At 56.9% G+C, this 12,177-nt stretch overlaps 1 protein-coding gene across 2 annotated transcripts; it reads left to right on the plus strand.

The window, feature by feature from the left end:
• Positions 1-3,062: 3,062 nt before the first annotated feature.
• On the plus strand, positions 3,063-8,477 carry FOXJ1 (forkhead box J1). 2 transcript variants are annotated; one of them, XM_051995022.1, is made up of 3 exons: positions 3,063-3,147; positions 3,833-4,495; positions 6,687-8,477. In XM_051995022.1, exons 2-3 carry the CDS (start codon positions 4,010-4,012, stop codon positions 7,455-7,457), a joined length of 1,257 nt encoding a protein of 418 aa, XP_051850982.1. In that variant the 5' UTR covers positions 3,063-3,147; positions 3,833-4,009; the 3' UTR covers positions 7,458-8,477. The 2 variants fall into 2 exon arrangements, with proteins under 2 accessions (XP_051850982.1, XP_051850984.1); XM_051995024.1 differs by having other exon boundaries at positions 3,121-3,147; positions 3,867-4,495.
• Positions 8,478-12,177: the final 3,700 nt, after the last annotated feature.

Genomic DNA, 12,177 nt, shown 5'->3' on the forward strand with positions numbered 1-12,177 from the left:
GAACATGGATCGGAATATAGTTCAGGTCAAATGAGGTGCTTTGAAACTTAAGTGAATATAATAAAATCCTGAGCCAAAAAGGTTAACCTCTAAATCAGGTATCATTCCTATCTCCCCATCAGGGTTATTTGGAGGAGTTCTGGATACTGTTTTGATTTACAGCATTTAAAAGAGGGATCATAGGCTCTTGTTGTAGGGGGAGAACAGGCAGGGAATGTGAAAGAGTGAAGTGTCCAGTGACATATAATAATGCCCTTGAGGAATATTTATTTTCCAAGAGGAGCCCTCTTGTACTCCTGTGCTGGAAAGCCTATGCAAGTACATGCTTGAAAGACCTAGAACCCTGAGAAAAGCCTCAGCTCCCCTCTATCTTTCCCTCCCTCCCCACTGGGAGTTGCCCCAGTGTTCAACCTAATGGTCTAACTATATATTCTCTGAGGTATAAGGAATCTATCCAGGTGTACTTCCAAACAAGTTTTGTTTTTCTTCTAATATTCCTGGTTATGGCTTGACAATTCAGAAGCCTAATAATTAAGGCAGTGTTTTGAATCTTTAATTTTTATCATCCTTCAAAAGATCCCAATACAAGTGGATTGGCTAATATATGGTCCCTTACCTGCCCCACAATTATTCCCTTTCCTAAAGCAAAAAATTAAAACAAGCATAGTTAAGCAATAATCTCTTTCCTTGGGCCTATATAATCTGGGTGGTTCTATCAGCAAGCATGCAGACCTACCTCTGGCAGTCACTGAGTAGTGTTAAACAGGATGCTTGGGGGAGGAGATGGGTGAATGGAGATAACAGTTAAAACACCCAGGAACCTTAAACCAAAATAAATATCCTCATTCCTTTTACTGATTACCTGTGTCTTTTGATGCTGGGGTGTCAGAACCTGCAGCTCATCTGTCTGTCTCAAGCAGCCAGCAAAGCAAGAAACTTGAGGCTGTGTTCCTGGAAGAAGGCAGTAGTAATCCTTTCCTTGTTTCAAAACTGCTTCCCCACCCCCAACTGCAAATGTGTAAATGTGGTGGAAACAGCTCCTTAGCCCCTTCTTTCTTAGATAGTTCCTCTTTTTTCCTCTCCTATTTAGCTACCTGGCAGGTGGTTATCCCATTCAAGAGGATCTGACAAAACCCATCTTATTAAGACATGAGGCAGTTGACAGCCTGGTTTTTCTATGATCACCCCACTCCCAAACAACAATATTTGACCCTATCAGTCAGGCTAAGGAAACACATCAGGGATAAAGCCACTATTTCTAAGAGAGAAAGAGGAAAAGGGAGGTTAAGAAGTACTATCAGAGGAAAGCCATCTCCCTCTTCTGTAGTGACTCCAAAGGGGGAAAGAAGGAAGGTCTGATGGGAGCCATGGCTTAAGGAATGTCTTGAATAGCATGGGTTATAGCAGCTAATCACTCCCTTGCTTATGCCTCATTCTGTTCCCATCCTTTTATTTTCTAGGGATGGGATGATCTTGACATTTTCTTCCTGTTTCCTATTTCCCAACCTAGTTCTATTCCACCTGGAATCCCCACCATTCTGGGAGCTTTTAGTGCATGTGGAGCACTTTTCATAACAAACAAAGTATCTTATTTCAAAGTGATGCTGGGCCTGGTGCAAAAGTGGATGATGTTTCCTGGATATTTTGCACACTTTGTGTGTGTGTGTGTGTGTGTGTGTGTGTGTGTGTGTGTGTGTATTTGTGTGCTTACTGTTGGGGACAGTGTGTCCCCTTCGGGGGCACACATAGGTATGCTGCAGGTGCCACCTCAACAAAGCAATGTTTATGGATTGCTGCATGGTTCTCAAAAGTGAATAAAACTGTTTACAAGAGGAAGAGGCAGCTGGTGACTGAGAATGTGGCCTGCTTGTGAGAGATTTTGTACTGCTTTCTCCAAAATGCCCTGAGGTTATTAAAGAGGTTCCCTGGAGGTAGGAGATGTGGAAGAGTAAGAGGTCAAGGTGGAGAGGGGAGGGAATGCTTCTTGGTGGGAGTTGACATGCCTTTCCCAGAGCTTCCACATCAACTTCCTGGGCAACAGCGTCTCTTTCCCTCCCCCAGATGACCCCAGTTCTCCCTGTACAGGCCTGTGTGATGAACTCCCCTCCCCAACGCTTGATTCTGCTAAGGCAAACTAGAGAGCTTCTAAGCACACTGAGGCCTTCAATAATTAAACAGCAGGAACATTGGGGACGAGAGCGAGGCCAGAGGAATGGAGGAAAGAGGGAGCTCCTCTTTGCCCAAAGTTAGGGAACTGTTACAGGTACACTGGAATTTCTCACCTTGCTCTAGGCGGTTTGCCGTCCTGTGCCCCCTTCCCACTGATATATTAGGAGAGGGGGATGGAGAGAAGGTGAAAAGTGCCTTTCCCTAATTGCTTGGCCGAGGCAAAAGGATGATGCCCCTGAGCTCGACTGCGGTCTGTTCTCTCATTTGCTTGGTTCCTGGGCGGGGGCATCGGACGGCCGGACGGACATGCCAGCGACCGTGGATGGCGCTGGGAATCAGGGACTGGGGACCGGAAAGAGAACCGAGGGAGCTGCAAGCGGCTCAGGGGACTTAACCGAGTGTACCGCACAACCCAGAGGAGACCCCGAGCCCGCGCCCAGAGCTCAATCCCAGGGAGCCTCACGTAGTTCTGAGTTCATCAACCTCCAGTCAAGCAGGGCGGGGACAGGGGGCAACCAGCGAAATGGTAGAGCGGCCTCCCGGGAATACAGGCGGGGAGCTGGGAGCTGCGCGGGTCTCCAGCTCTCAGCGCGGGGCCCACAGAGCTGGGCGCGGGAATGCCGGGAGCGAGGGGGCGGGGTGAGGACCGCGGAGAAGTACGGAGTTCGAAGCGAGTTAGCGGGGTTGAGAGTGGCAAGTGCCCGCCGTCTCCTTGGAGACGCGCGGACCAATGGCCGAGGCAGAAGCTGTTTATGGGGGTGGGGCGTCGCCATGGTAGCGAGAGAAGCCTTCCCGAGCAGCTACTTAATGCCGGTCCCAGGGCCGCCAGTGCTCAGAGAAGCGCAGCCGGGAGGGGGGGGTGGGACGAGGGGCGCTGGCGGGGCCACGAGCTGGGGGCGGAGAGTGGTGGGGGGCGGGGTGGGGGGGGGCCCTTTCCTTCCAGAACCTTCCTCGGGCCGGGGCCGCGCTCTGAGCCAGGTAAGGGGCGGGAGCGGGGAGGGAAAAAATAAAGAGGGAAGAAGGCGGGGGGGAGGACTGGGGCAGGGGCCAGAGGGGGCAGCCAGTCCTGAGCAGGCTTCCTCGTCTCACGAGCTGACGCCCCCACGGGTTTGGGGGATCAAGTACTCCCGGCTGCCTCTGCTCCAGTCCTTAGCTGTCCCTGTGGCTTCTCCCGTCTTGATTTCTCATTTTTCCGCCCTCCCTCCCTGTAGACCTGGCTCCCTGTTCCCCTCTCCACCATTTCTGCTGTGGTTTGTGGGAGAACCCACTGGATGCCCCGTTCTTCTAGGAGAGCGGGAAAGCTCAGGAGGCCCGGACTGCCTGCCCCCGAACTTTTTGGGCTAGGAAAGTCCACCTTAGAGCGTTTCTGGGCAGAAAAGAGAAGGCGAGAAAAACGGGGTGGGCTTTCCGAAGTTGGGGCTGGACTCATCCCGGACCCGACGTGCTCCCTGTCTCGCCTTTTTTATCTCAGCTCGAGACATCGGAGATCCTCCTCTAGTCCTGCCCCCCCGCCCCCAACCCCACTCCCGACTTTCGTACCACCCTGACTGGGCGATTTAACAAAAACCCACGCCTCCCCCGAGCTTGGTTCCTGCCTCTCCCCTGGGGTGAAGGGATAGTACGTTCCCTTAGCTCTGTTCCCCCCAACCCACCCACTTCCCAGGCTTGACTGGCCCCGACGTGTTTCCTGGAGGCAGCCTCGAGATGGATCCAAGCACCGCCACCGCCACCCAGGAGACCCTGTAAGCGGAGCTGCGGTCACTGGGCCAGAGGACTCAGGAGAACCGGCCCGAGCTCAGCACTTGGATGTTGAGCCCACCCGCGGGGAGGCCCCCCAGACATGGCAGAGAATTGGCTGCGTCTCTCCGGAGCGGGGGTGGTGGAGGAGGGGGGTCTGGAGGAACCCAGCGGCCTGGATGACAGCCTGACTAGCCTACAGTGGCTGCAGGAATTCTCCATCCTCAACGCCAAGGCCCCTTCCCTGCCCCCTGGGGGTCCTGACCCCCATGGCTACCACCAGGTGCCAGGCTCAGCAGCCCCTGGCTCACCCCTGGCTGCAGATCCCGCCTGCCTGGGACAGCCACACACCCCAGGCAAGCCCACCTCCTCCTGCACTTCTCGGAGCGCTCCTGCTGGGCTGCAGGCCCCACCCCCCGACGACGTGGACTATGCCACCAACCCCCACGTGAAGCCACCCTACTCCTACGCCACGCTCATTTGCATGGCCATGCAGGCCAGCAAGGCAACCAAGATCACGCTTTCCGCCATCTACAAGTGGATCACTGATAACTTCTGCTACTTCCGCCATGCTGACCCCACATGGCAGGTAGGGGAGGGCACGCAGGCAGGGACCATCCCCTCCCCCATTCTCCTCCGTGCCAGGGACTAGACCCAACTCAGCCTCCATCCTTCCTCCGGCACCCCCTCCCTCCTCTTCCCCGAATTCAGAGCGGGCAGGAGAGTGTACGTGGGGCCCTTCTTCCTCCTAGTTAGGACACCTTGGAGTGTGCAGTCATCCCGCAGTTATCTGAGTTGGGCTTGGAGCTTTGCTCCAGATGTTTGGAAGGTCGGTTTGCCCACGGATCAGAACTAGGAACATTATGGTCCTGCGTGGGTGTTAGTGGTAGGGAAATTGGACCAGAAGAAGAAACATACCCCCAAACAGTGCCTCCTTAGACAACATGGGAAGTGTGAACTTTGCCCAGTCGCTTGATGTGTTTAGTAAGAAGAGTTGGGTGGGAGGAGGAATGGATGGAGGGGGCCTCAGGGAGGATTATTCCAAGATGGACAGAAGTTTTGTCCAAGGCCCTAGAACCTTGTTTCAAGGTCACATGAGTGTCTGAGGATTCCAAGAACTTAAACCCTGAGATTGAAGAATCCCCAGTCCTAACCAACAGCTTTTTGTCCACTCCCTTTCCCCTATCCCCATTCTGAATTTGACAAGCTTCTCTTGGCCAAGGTTGTTTGTTCAGGTGTGACAAGCAGCTATGACTCTTTTCTGGGATGTATGTGTATGCACCCTTCCTGGCTGTGTGAATGTGTGTGTGCTCTTCCTGTAGCTGCAGACCCCCCCCCCCAGGCCTCTCCCCAGTTTCCTGACTCAGCTCCTCCCCTTTCTCTCTTCCTACTCTCCCTGGGGGGGCAATTACCTGGGCCAGATGCTCCCCACAGGGGATCCTGCCTGTGACTCTTATTAACTGTTCCAAGGCTCTGGAACTTGACATAGCACAGCCAAGGGGCCTTGGCCTGTAAACAGCCTTGCCAGGACGGCAATGTTCACCCACTGTCAGAAAATGGAATGAGCTGGCTTTAAAGGGTAGTAGTGAGTTTCCCTGGCATTGGAGGTGTTCAGATGTAAACTAGATGAGTCCTGCTACTTGTCTGGGGGTTTGGGAGTGGGGCTCTCCTGTGGAAATAGGTGGCTTCTGAGTTCCCTCCGTCTCTGAGATTCTCGGGGATGTGACATCCCACTTTCCAACAGAGGCAGAGCCCAGATCCTGCTTCCCTAAATGGATTACCATGATTTAAGGGACACACCTGATCAGCTCTATGGAGGGGGGGAACCATAGACTCTCAGCAGAAAGATTAGAGCCTTAGATGCAAGGTTCCAAAAGAACCCAATCCCTTCCCCCCCACCCACACAAGGTCCTCAAAAGCAATGTTGACATTCCCAAGTCTGGGAGAAAGTAGATGAGTAAAGGAGGTGAGTGGGAGTGATGGGAGGCAAACAAGAAATACCTACTCCCAAGTCATTCCCATTTGGCTGTAGTTTGAACCCTGACTTCCAGGAGATTGCTCTCTAAAGAAACGAAGCTTTAACAGGATGGGGGAGGTGGAAGGGCAGAGCCCCAACTCTATTCCCTGGAGAGGCTTGGGGCACCAAGAATGAGAGCTATGTTTCTAGCTGGATAATAATCAACTGAGGCTGGTGGGTGGGAGAGAAAGGGTTGTGGAAGCTAAGGCCCTGGGCCAGCCTCATAGCAAATAGTGTTAAGTTCCTGGGTCCTGGCCTTGCCTCCACCCCTCCCCTCATATATGCTCACACACTGTCTGTAGAGCAGCTATGTCTTCATTCTCCCAGCCTCCAAGCTCCATAAACAGCAGTAGTCCTGCCAGCCCGAGGCAGAGGGTGACAGCATGTCCAGGCCCTGGGGGAGCTGAAGGTTTTGGCCAAGGGCCGACAAGGGGGGGGGGAGGGAGGGAGTGGGATTGGAGGCGGGTGGCACTCAGAGCCACCCTGTGGCTCAGAGCTCAGATGGCTGAGCAGGCAGATATCCCAGCAACAGGAAACAAAAGCCCCCAACAGTGTCCCAGCTCCCAATGTCCCACAGCTGGGGTCTGGGAGCTGGGAGCCAGTGAGTCAAGCCAGAGGGCTCCCCTTCCCTGGATCTGCGGCCTTCTGGAGCCCACAGCACAAAGGAAAGGTGTCCACTCCCCTCCCCTGGCTCTCCCGGGCCCACACGGGTCTGGCTCCCTTTCCTCCTCCATTGACCCTTAACCCTTCTCTCTCTGCCCAGAATTCCATCCGCCACAACCTGTCCCTGAACAAGTGCTTCATCAAAGTGCCTCGGGAGAAGGATGAGCCAGGCAAGGGTGGCTTCTGGCGCATTGACCCCCAGTACGCAGAGCGGCTACTGAGCGGTGCCTTCAAGAAGCGGCGGCTGCCCCCTGTCCATATCCACCCGGCCTTTGCCCGCCAAACCCCCCAAGAGCCTGAGCCAGGCACCTGGGCCGCGCCCCTGGCTGTCAACCCCGAGGCCCAGCAGCTGTTGAGAGAGTTCGAGGAGGCCACGGGCGGCGAGACGGGCTGGGGGGCAGGTGAGGTGCGGCCCGGGCACAAGCGCAAGCAGCCCCTGCCCAAGCGGGTAGCCAAGGCGCCCCGGCCCACCAGCACCACTCTGCTGAGCCAGGAGGAGCAGGGGGAGCTGGAGCCTCTCAAGGGAGACTTCGACTGGGAGGCCATCTTTGATGCCGGCACGCTGGGTGGGGAGCTGGGCGCCCTGGAGGCCCTGGATCTGAGCCCGCCTCTGAGCCCAGCCAACCGCAGCAACGTCGACCTGACGGTCCACGGGCACCACATCGACTGCCCTGCCACCTGGGGCCCCTCGACTGAGCCAGCCACCGATGGACTGGACTTTGATGAGACCTTCTTGGCCACCTCCTTCCTGCAACATCCCTGGGATGAGAGCCACGGGAGCTGCCTGCCCCCCGAGCCCCTCTTTGAGGCTGGGGATGCCACCCTAGCTGTCGACCTGAACGAGTGGGCCAGTGTGGGTGCCTTCTTGTAAAAAGGCTGGGACCCCCCCTCCCCACACCTCTGGACATAACTCCCCCAAAACAGGAGCCTCAAGGACGTGCCTCCTCCTCCCAGGCAGGGGCTGGACGGGGCTTCTGAGGGCGGGACAACTTTCAGACCCCTGCTGCCCCTACAGCAAGGTTGCCCCTGGGACCCAAGCCCAATGAGAACTCGGAGGGACCAGGAATCCCCTACACACAGTGTTGCTGTACCCAGGTATCCCGCTGCCTCCAGCAAGCAGGCCCTGAGGCCTGAATGGCCCCTCTGCCACCTCTCTTTCTCCGTGTGCATCTCTGCCTCTGTCTCTTGCCCTCTTCCCCAGGTCTCTATCCAGGGAAAGTTCCCAGGTACAACAAGATGCTAATTAGCTGAAAGCAAATTAAATCCCTGAAGGCTTCTCCCAGGCAAGGCTTGGGGATGTGACTTCAGAGCAGAGAGAAGGCTAGTATGCAAGGAGAGGCCATGAACCATGGAGCCAGAATAAGGGGAAAGGGGGCGGTTCTTGGACTGAGAGGGAAAGAGATATAGACTCTCCGAGGCTAGTGGGGTCCAGTGGTGGCCTCCTTTTTAATTTGGGCCCCAAATCTTTGAGGCAGGACAAAGGGTACAGATCGTAGACTTTTCTGAATCAGAGGCTTGAACCCTGTCCAGGAGGCATTTGGGATAAACAGGCAAGTCCCCCCTTCCTGGGGGACGTTGGGGGCAGCTGAGCTGCAGGGCTGGGGAGCAGACTAATGTAGTGATTGTAGCTGTAGCTAAGAGAGAATAGGCTGATTTAACTGGGAATGGGACCCCCTGACCCAGTGGAGTCACGAACTAGAGCTCCGAGGGCTGGGGTATAGGAATTGGGTGTGGGGGAGGGGAGGGTCCCTACAGCTCCCCAGAGATGGGGCTGTTGCAGGGGCCCTGTCCCAGCCTGGGTCCCAGTGGACAGCAGCCCCACACTTACCCATCGGGGACAATTTAACCTTTTTCATGGAAAGTTATTTACAATAAAAGAACTGAAAACAGATACCGCCCTTTTCTTTTAAGGGGTAGTAAAGGTGGGGAAGGGTTCTGGGCTTCGTCTGAAAAGTGTTTTGGGGATTGGTTTTTTTTTTCCTATTTGGGGAGGGAGGGAGGGGTCTCTACTAACTAGGGCCTTGAGGAGCAGGAAATCTCCCACACACATAACACACACACACACACATACATATGCCTTTTCCTATGGGAAAGCTGAGCTTTGGAGAGTGGAGAGGGAGTGAGGTACTCAGGCTGGAACATCCCCTCCTCCACCTCCTAAGCCTCTCTGCAGGACTTGAGCTCTGGGATTTGTACAGAACTGCCTACAAGGCCAGGTGAACTGGCGAACTCATCTCCAGAAGAGAATAGGGGCAGAAAGTCTTTCACTGCAAAGCCCAGGTATAAGTGGCCCCTCTGATGATGGCAAAGCCCCTCCAGTAGCCCATAACAGGGAAAGCAGCAGACCTCCCAGGAAAGATGAGAGTTCCCCGCCTTGGGATCCTCCCCCTGGCATACAAAGGCTTCCTGTGTGCCCAGGTCAGCCAGAACCCCGACTCCCCGCTGAGCTGGCCTGCCTGGGCTTGCCCAGCAGAGTCATCAGGCCCTGGGCCTGGGCCTTTAGCCCGTCGCCTCTCCATCCCCCCTCGCCAACATGGGAGAAAAAAGGACCAAGGCTTCAATGGAACAGGCTCTGGGCCCTCCCCCTTACCACTCTCCACCCCCCACTGAGAACTGGGGCTTCCAGAATTGATGGAGAGCCTGTGGGTCTCATTGCCAGGGTCCGTTAACACCCCCCAAGCCGATGTTTTCCACGGAAACTGAGGCACAAGGGGTGGGAGGCTACCGATGCATCCGCTTCCTTTCAGACAAAGGCATCCCACTGACAGCCGCTCCCCGGCCCACTTGCACATAATGGATGCTGAGACCACGACACCGACAGCCCCGTGCGTCCTGATCCCACGGACACCCTGGCACCTGCAGACAGCACTCCCCCTGGGCAGGAAGCCAGCCTGGCCAGCTCTTGCTGCCCGTGCCCCATCCCAGGGCTCCAGGTGGGCCCGGGCTGGTCACTGCCTCTCCACTCCCTGACCCTTCCACAGCCTCAGGGTAGCTAACCCAGCCTGCGGACTCAGGACGGACTCAGGACGGACTCAGGACGCCTCGGACTCAGGACGGACTCAGGACGGCCCCCAGACTCAGGACGGGCTCAGGACGGCCCCAGACTCAGGACAGACTCAGGACGGCCCCCAGACTCAGGACGGACTCAGGACGGGCTCAGGACGGCCCCCAGACTCAGGACGGACTCAGGACGGACTCAGGACGCCTCGGACTCAGGACGGACTAAGGACGCCTCGGACTCAGGACAGACTCAGGACGGCCCCCAGACTCAGGACGGACTCAGGACGGCCCCCAGACTCAGGACGGACTCAGGACGGCCCCCAGACTCAGGACGGACTCAGGACGGCCCCCAGACTCAGGACGGACTCAGGACGGGCTCAGGACGGCCCCCAGACTCAGGACGGACTCAGGACGGCCCCCAGACTCAGGACGGACTCAGGACGGGCTCAGGACGGCCCCCAGACTCAGGACGGACTCAGGACGGACTCAGGACGGCCCCAGACTCAGGATGGACTCAGGACGGCCCCTGGACTCAGGACAGACTCAGGACGGCTCCAGACTCAGGACGGCCCCAGACTCAGGACGGACTCAGGACGGCCCCCAGACTCAGGACGGACTCAGGACGGCCCCCAGACTCAGGACGGACTCAGGACGGGCTCAGGACGGCCCCTGGACTCAGGACGGACTCAGGACGGCCCCCAGACTCAGGACGGACTCAGGACGGGCTCAGGACGGCCCCCAGACTCAGGACGGACTCAGGACGGGCTCAGGACGGCCCCCAGACTCAGGACGGACTCAGGACGGCCCCCAGACTCAGGACGGACTCAGGACGGGCTCAGGACGGCCCCCAGACTCAGGACGGACTCAGGACGGACTCAGGACGGCCCCAGACTCAGGATGGACTCAGGACGGCCCCTGGACTCAGGACAGACTCAGGACGGCTCCAGACTCAGGACGGCCCCAGACTCAGGACGGACTCAGGACGGCCCCCAGACTCAGGACGGACTCAGGACGGCCCCCAGACTCAGGACGGACTCAGGACGGGCTCAGGACGGCCCCTGGACTCAGGACGGACTCAGGACGGCCCCCAGACTCAGGACGGACTCAGGACGGGCTCAGGACGGCCCCCAGACTCAGGACGGACTCAGGACGGACTCAGGACGGCCCCAGACTCAGGATGGACTCAGGACGGCCCCTGGACTCAGGACAGACTCAGGACGGCTCCAGACTCAGGACGGCCCCAGACTCAGGACGGACTCAGGACGGACTCAGGACGGCCCCTGGACTCAGGATGGCCCCGAACACAGGACGCACTCAGGACGGCCCCCGACTCAGGACACACTCAGGACAGCCCCCAGACTCAGGACGGACTCAGGATGGGCCCGAACTCAGGACGGCCCCTGGACTCAGGACGGTCCCGGACTCAGGACGGACTCAGGACGGCCCCGGACTCAGGATGCACTCAGGACAGCCCCCGACTCAGGACACACTCAGGACAGCCCCCAGACTCAGGACGGACTCAGGATGGGCCCGAACTCAGGACAGCCCCCAGACTCAGGACGGACTCAGGATGGGCCCGAACTCAGGACGGCCCCTGGACTCAGGACGGCCTCGGACTCAAGACGGACTCAGGATGGTCCCGGACTCAGGACGGACTCAGGACGGCCCCAAACTCAGGACGCCTCGGACTCAGGACGGACTCAGGACGGCCCCCGGACTCAGGATGGCCCCGGACTCAGGATGGCCCTGGACTCAGGACGCCCGCGTTCAAAACCAGCCTCACTTAGCCTCGGTTTCCTTTCAGGACCGTGGTGAGGATCAAAGTGAGATAAGGGTCAGCACAGCGACTGACATGTTGTTATTCGGTTGAGTCTGACTCTTCATGACCTGATTTAGGGTTTTTCTGGGCAAGGATACTCAAGTGGCTGCCATGTCCTTCCCTGGCTCATTTTACAGCTAAGGAAACTGAGGCAAACGGGGTTAAGTGACTTGCCCAGGTCACTGAGGCCAGATTTGAGCTCGGGAAGGTTCCAGTCCCGAGCTCTGGGCACTGTGAAGCACCCCTAGCTCCCCTTGCACTTGGGCCTTTTCCAAATCCAGGCCTAGGGGGGCTCAGTTTTGAGTTCTGGAAGGCATTGCCACCAGGGACCACTTTGGGGCCTCTGAATTCAAGGGTCGGAGCTTCCCAGGACTAACTACATGACTTATTCCTGAATAGGAGGCGAGCTGGGACTGCTGAGATTGAGTCTGCCATTCCTGGGTCAATCTCTCCTCTCCTTCCCTCCAGTCTCAGTTCCCAAGCTGGTTCTCCTGGAGCCTCTGACTCTGTGCTTCAGAACAGTTCTTTCAAAGGAGTAATTGATGCTTTAGATATGTTAATATCTTTAGAAGCCCCTAATTCTCCCCATACACATACCTTTTCTCTGTACTGTGCTTATGGCTAGGGTCACAAGGACCAAATCCTTAGAATGTGGTACCCTTCAGATCCAGCTTGGAATTAAGACGCCAAGAAGTCACTGGATGCTAAGTCCCAAAGCTACCCATTTGTGTAAGGAGAACACACAAAGGCTTTCTATAGGATGGGCATTGTA

Source organism: Antechinus flavipes, chromosome 4 (genome assembly GCF_016432865.1).
Source record: "Antechinus flavipes isolate AdamAnt ecotype Samford, QLD, Australia chromosome 4, AdamAnt_v2, whole genome shotgun sequence".
In the NCBI taxonomy this organism is placed as follows: domain Eukaryota; kingdom Metazoa; phylum Chordata; class Mammalia; order Dasyuromorphia; family Dasyuridae; genus Antechinus; species Antechinus flavipes.